This window comes from Cricetulus griseus (genome assembly GCF_003668045.3).
Source record: "Cricetulus griseus strain 17A/GY chromosome 1 unlocalized genomic scaffold, alternate assembly CriGri-PICRH-1.0 chr1_1, whole genome shotgun sequence".
In the NCBI taxonomy this organism is placed as follows: domain Eukaryota; kingdom Metazoa; phylum Chordata; class Mammalia; order Rodentia; family Cricetidae; genus Cricetulus; species Cricetulus griseus.
The window spans coordinates 3201675-3208332 of NW_023276807.1; the positions used below are offsets into that span (position 1 = coordinate 3201675).

General features: G+C 41.5%; 1 protein-coding gene across 1 annotated transcript; it reads left to right on the forward strand.

The window, feature by feature from the left end:
• Positions 1–2286: 2286 nt before the first annotated feature.
• Positions 2287–3603, forward strand: LOC113838166 (casein kinase I-like). Its single transcript, XM_027433987.2, has one exon. The coding sequence runs from the start codon at positions 2287–2289 to the stop codon at positions 3601–3603; it is 1317 nt and encodes a 438-aa protein (XP_027289788.1).
• Positions 3604–6658: the final 3055 nt, after the last annotated feature.

Consider the following 6658-nt stretch of genomic DNA (forward strand, 5'->3'; position numbering starts at 1 on the left):
TGCTTCCAGGGTCTGGCTATTACAAATAATGCTGCTATGGACATATTTGAACAGATGTCCTTGTTTGGATATGCTTCTTCTTTTGGGTATATGCCTAAGACTGGAATTGCTGGGTCTTGTGGTAGGCTGATTCCAATTTTACTGAGAATCCTCATACTGATTTCCAAAGCAGTTGTTTGACTTGGCACTCCCACCAGAAGTGGAGGAGTGTTCCCCTTTCTCCACATCCTCTCCAGAATAAGCTGTCATTGGTGTTTTTGAATTTAGCAATTCTGACAGGACCAAGACTGTATCTCAGAGTTCTTTTCATTTGCAACATCCTTGGGATGGAGTTTTCCTTCCAGAACATTCTGGAGGGCTTGATTTGTGGATATGTATTGTTTAAATCTGGTTTTGTCATGGAATATCTTGTTTTCTCCATCTATACTGAATGAAAGCTTTGCTGGGTATAGTAGTCTGGGATGGCATCCATGGTCTCTTAGTTTATGTAGAACAGCTGTCCAGGACCTTCTAGCTTTCAGTGTTTCCATGGAAAAGCCAGGTGTAATTCTGATTGATTTGCCTTTATATGTTACTTGACCTTTTTCCTTTGCTTATCTTAATATTCTTTCTTTATTCTGTATGTGTGGAGTTTTGGTTACTATGTGTGGAGGAGACCATTTTTGTGGTCCACTCTATTTGGTGTTCTGTGGGCATCTTGTATGCTCATTGGTCTGTCTTTCTTTAGATTGGGAAAGTTTTCTTACTTGATTTGTTGAATATGTTTTCTACACATTTGACTTGGGTTTCTTCACCTCCTTCTATACCTATCATTCTTAGTTTTGGTATTTTCACGGTGTCCCATATTTCCTGGATAATTTGTGTTAGGGATTTGTTGGACTTAAGATTTTCTTTGGTCGATGAGTCTATTTGTCCTAAAGTATCTTCAACACCTGAGATTCTCCCTTCCATCTCTTTTATTTTCTTAGTTATGATTGCATCTGTAGTACCTGATCGTTTACCCAGCTTTTCTATTTCCAAATTCCCTCGATTTGTGTTTTCTCTATTGGCTCTATTTCAGTTTTCAGGTCTTAAATTGTTTCCTTCATCGGTTTGATTGTATTGTCTTGGCTTTCCTTAAGAGATTTGTTGATTTCTAGAATTTTTTGGTTTTTTTTCCTTCATATTTTAATGGGTTTTCTCATATTCTCTCTGAGGCCCTCTATCATTTTCATAAATATGTTTTTAAGTTCATTCTCTTCTGCTTCATCTGTGTTGTGATGTTCAGGTAGTGCTGGTGTAGGGTCCCTAGATTCTAGTAGTTTCATCTGGGTTTTTCTGTTGTTGAATGTATTTTTATATTGTCTTCTTCCCATCCCTTCTTCCTGTGGGTGTAAAAGGACTCTCTTCCTCTCCTGGTGGGTATGGGTCAAGGTTCCCTTCTGGTAGGTGTAAATGGGTCCAATACTCTGATGTCTCATCTATTTCCATGGATGGAGGCTGAAATGATATTGGAGACTTGGAAGTTTCTGGGTGGGCTGGATTCCACTGAATTGGGAACCCCCATGAGCAGTTCCTGGGATTCAGGTTACCTACCCCTAGCTGGGCAGAGGAAGGGCTGCAAACAAGCCCAAGCTTATGTAGACCCCCAGATGTTGGCAGGACTGGAATCGGGACATTGGCAGTCTATGGGTGGGTGGATCCCGCTGATTTAGGAAACACTACTTCACTTTTTCCAGGATATCTTTGTGATTGATACTATGACTTTGGCAAAATCTCATATTGTTGCTTCCTCAAGACCCAGACACCAGGTGTTGGTGGCACACGCCTTTAATCCCAGCACTCGGGAGGCAGCGGCAGGCAGATTTCTGAGAGTTTCAGACCAGCCTGGTCTACAAGAGCTAATTCCAGGATAGGCTCCAAAGCTACACAGAGAAACCCTGTCAAAAAAAAAGTTCTGCCTCCTCCTCTCCCTCCTGCTCCTGGGAAAGGGGATCCATCGCTTAAGGGTGGCTGAGAGAAGCACTCAGCCTCTCTCAGAGAGGGGACCGCGCCTGCCTTCTTGGAACCAAGGAGGGTGGCCAATACTGGTTACAAAATGTCCTCCTATGCTTGAGACCTACAGACTATATGTTCTTCAAGAGCTAATCTAGTGTACATCTCCTGGAAGTACACTAGAAGCATAAATATGGTACCAAAACTCATCATTCTCATTCTCTGATTGCAGATAATTTGGACATACTTCTGTGTTGAAGAGAGCTATACACACTGAGGTCACACATTGTTCAGAGACTGTGGTGTAGGATCATGGACCATTCTAACAGGGAGAAAGATGACAGACAATGGACAACTCAAACCATGGCACAAAGGAATACACACTGTTCCAGACCATCTGGCACCTCAGCATCCTCTGGGGGTCTCATGGTGGGACCCAACTTCAGGGTTGGCAAGAAGATAGGATGTGGGAAATTCGGAGAGCTCAGATTAGGTGAAAACCTCTACACCAATGAATATGTAGCCATTAAAGTGGAACAAATAAAATCCGGTCGTCCAAAACTTCATTTAGAGTACAGGTTTTATGAACAGCTTGGCAGTGCAGGTGAAGGCATCCCACAGGTATATTACTTTGGAACATGTGGGAATTACAACGCCATGGTGCTGGAGCTCCTTGGCCCTAGCTTACAGGACTTATTTGATCTCTGTGACCGAACATTTACTTTGAAGACAGTGTTAATGATAGCCATCCAGTTGCTTTCTCGAATGGAGTATGTACACTCAAAGAATCTCATTTACAGAGATGTCAAACCAGGAAACTTCTTGATTGGCCGACAAGGTAATAAGAAAGAACATGTAATACACATAATAGATTTTGGACTGGCCAAGGAATACATTGATCCTGAAACCAAAAAACACATACCTTACGGAGAGCACAAAAGGTTAACTGGAACTCCACTATACATGTCTATCAACACACATCTGGGCAAAGAGCAAAGCCGGCGAGATGATTTGGAAGCCTTAGGCCATATGTTCATGTACTTCCTCCGTGGCAGCCTGCCCTGGGAAGAACTCAAGGCTGATACATTAAAAGAGAGACATCAAAAAATTGGTGATTCCAAAAGGAATACTCCCATCCAAGTTCTCTGTGAGAACTTCCCAGAGGAGATGGCAACCTACCTTCGATATGTCAGGCGATTAGACTTCTTTGAAAAACCTGATTATGAGTATTTACGGAACCTCTTCACGGATCTGCTTGAACGGAAAGGCTACACCTTTGACTATGCCTATGATTGGGTTGGAAGGCCTATTCCTACTCCAGTAGGATCAGTTCATGTAGATTCTGGTGCATCAGCAATAACTCAAGAAAGCCACACACACAGGGATCGGCCACCACAACAGCCTCTTCAAAATCAGACTGCATCATCAGAGCGCCCAGGAGAGTGGGAAATCCAGCCCAGCTGGCAGACCAATACCTCATTCCTGATGTCTCACTTGGCCGCTGACCGCCATGGGGGTTCAATACAGGTACCTACTGTCGTCCCTGTCCTTCTCAGCCTAGCTAGTAGAATGTTGGCTGGCTCTTGCAGTTTGGGTTCCTTTCAGATGGGCTACTTACAGCAGGGGTGAGTTGCTTCAATTTAACTGATTGTGTCTGTGCCAATTTTCTAACCATGTGGACTTTGGTAAAGTCATTTTTTGAGATAATTGCTGCTTTTTGTTATTGACTAAGAAATATCTATGTGATTTCTGTATTGAATTAGTCCACCCTACTATCTTGATCTACTCGGGATCTGAAAAATACCATCCAGGTAGAAGTGTGTTAGTATCTGAATTGTAAAGTCCTGAAACTTAAAATTGTAGCCTTCCAGTACTAGCGGTATGCCTGTGTAGCTCACTGCATGATGACAGATGATTTAGCACCTAATAGCCTGGCAGTATTGATTGGGGGATTTCCTGAGCAGATAGTCAAGAAATTAAGCTGTTTCTTATTTTCTCTCTGGAATAAATTTGGTCTTGGAAATTATTTCTGTTTTGGTTTGGGCTAGCCTGAGGTTTTCTTCTCTGTTTGGTACCAGGTATATCTTCTATCTCTTCACTTTCCTTGTGTGCAACTTTCAAATCCCAACGAGGAAAAATTTTCAGTTGAATATTTTTGTCATACTGATGACCTAGTTGATTTATAGAAATGAACTTCCTGCATGTAAATAAACATTAATAGGCCTCAAAAAAAAAAACCTCATAACCCAGACAACATAAAATATGTCTGCTCCTGGTTGAGGCATTTTTTATTGTGAACAAAGGGATCTGCAGTGTGTTGCTGAGATGGAGGTGAAGTATCAAGGATTCTCATTAATGACTTTCTTATCTACTTTTAGGAGGAAACCAGTTTGTACTTTATTTATGTGCTTATTTGTTTGCAGTCTCAGGGTAATATGGCCCAGGGATCAGTTTGGAGACATTCCTTTCCTCTCTCTTTCAAGAAGTATTTTCTGTAAACTTGGTCTTTGTCTTGGGGTTTCTATTGTTGCAACAAAACACCCTGACCAAAAATAGAGTTCAGAAGGAAAGGGTTTTTCAGCTTACACTTCCAAGATTGTTGTTTGTCTCTAAAGGAAGTCATGACAGGAATTCAAACAGAGCAGGTTCCTTGAGGCCCGAGCTGATTTAGACCCAAGGAAGGGTGCTGATTACTGACCTATTTTAGTGTAGAACCCAGGATAAAAGTCCAAGTAGGCAGAGAACCAGTCCCAATGGGCTGTGTCCTGCTACATTGATGAGCTATTTGAAAATGCCTAACAGCTGTATCTCATGAAGCCATTGTCTCAACTGAGGTTTGTTCCTCTCTAAAGACTCTAGCTTGTGTTGCGCTGTGACACAAATCCCTCCAGTATGGTGTTCTTTCTTCTCCAAAGATTTGATAGATTCAGGGGATCCTAGACAGCAGGGCTCAACCTTGTTTGGAGTCATTTTGTTACTAGCCACGCTTGTTGCTTATGCCTCAGGGGTTAAAGTGTTTGTCTTTTATCGGATTTCAATTTTCACACATATCTAGGAAGTCCTTTCATACTTTGTAATGTCCTATGGTTTAATAGTTGAAACTTCCATGAAAGACCCTCTGGATTTGAAGTTGTTTAGGACTTAACTTTTATTTCTATGAATTTAATTTGTATCCTGTCTCTTGATCACTTTTGGCCAGGGTTTTTCATCTTGATACATTCTTGACAATGACCTCCTCATGTCTACTTTGGACCCAGGATTGTCCTTCAAATATACACATCAGTGATTCCAGTTTTGATATTTGCAATGATTTCTCATGTAGTGCTTTGAGGTTGGGTCTTCTAGTGTCTGGGTGTCATTGAATTACATCATATGTTTCTTTGGGCTATGTGTAATTTCATAGTAGACCATTCACAGCAGTAAACCTTCATCCTGAAATTCCTTTTGTTTTTGCTTCTAGCATCGATTTCCCCAGAAATTGCCCACAGAATAAAGTTTTTGAAATTGAAGAAAGCAACAAGGTCACCAGGTTGAAGAGGACATCATTGAAAATGATTTCATAATCTTAAAATCCCTGGGCCCTGGTTCCTTTGGGGATGTAAAAATATCCTATCCAGGTTCATAGTGACTATTAAAACAGTTGGCTATACCTGCAAAGAGATTATGTCATCGCTAAGACACAAGCAACCAAATAAAAAAATATCAATGACTTTCAATATTCTAAAACACAAGTTGAGCTTGAGACAGTCATCATCAAAGTAAGAAGCCCAGGTTGATCAGCAGACCTCTTCATGCTCTACCACTACTTCTCCCCTTGAAGAGGAGAGCCAGTGAACCAGCCTTTCCATCAATTGTAGAAACAGGGAAAAGTCACTTTCAGTCAGATGGTATGAAAGAATGAGTAAAGAGTTCGTGAATCTAGATCATGGTCAATAAATGCTACTGCCTTGAACTGAAGCCCAGATCAGATGTAATATTCCCAGAAGGAGTCATTATGGTTAATGTCACAATCAGTGCCTTTGGGGACAGCTGTCAACAAGAATTCTGTGGACAGCCTGCCAGGTGATCTCTCCTCATGGGAGTCAACCCTCAATCAAACACCCACCAGATTTCTAAACATGGACTTCTCCACAGAGCAACCATCCATGAGGTCAACATGCCCAAAGGACAGGACAAGTTTGGACACACAACCTCTGGATACATCCCATTCAGGGCCTAGAACCTGATCAACAAGCAAATGTCCTTTGCACTGAGGGCACTGTGATTTGCTCCTCCACAACCCCATGGTGAGTGCTGGATCCTCCTGAAACCTACAAAGAAAAGACAGGACTGTGCAGTTAATAAAGACCCATTTGCTTTGCCCACCTAGATGTTCTCTTCCATTGTATTTTCTCTATTATATATTAATAAATATCCTGGAGTTAATGTAAAATGTACTGTCTCAAAGGGCACCTGCTTGGTTTCTCTCCCCTATACTCAAAGCCACACACAAACACACACTTGAATGCATGGACACATACATCAAATTTTCAGAGCTTGCCAGCTATAAAACCATAAAGTCCCAGACTTCCACATGTGTATGCTTCAGGACCTGTTTAGTATCACATTCTTTTACAATGAAGCCCCACTTAATCATATAGTATTTGTCATGTCTTGCTAGGTATTCCCTTCCCTACTTCCAAAA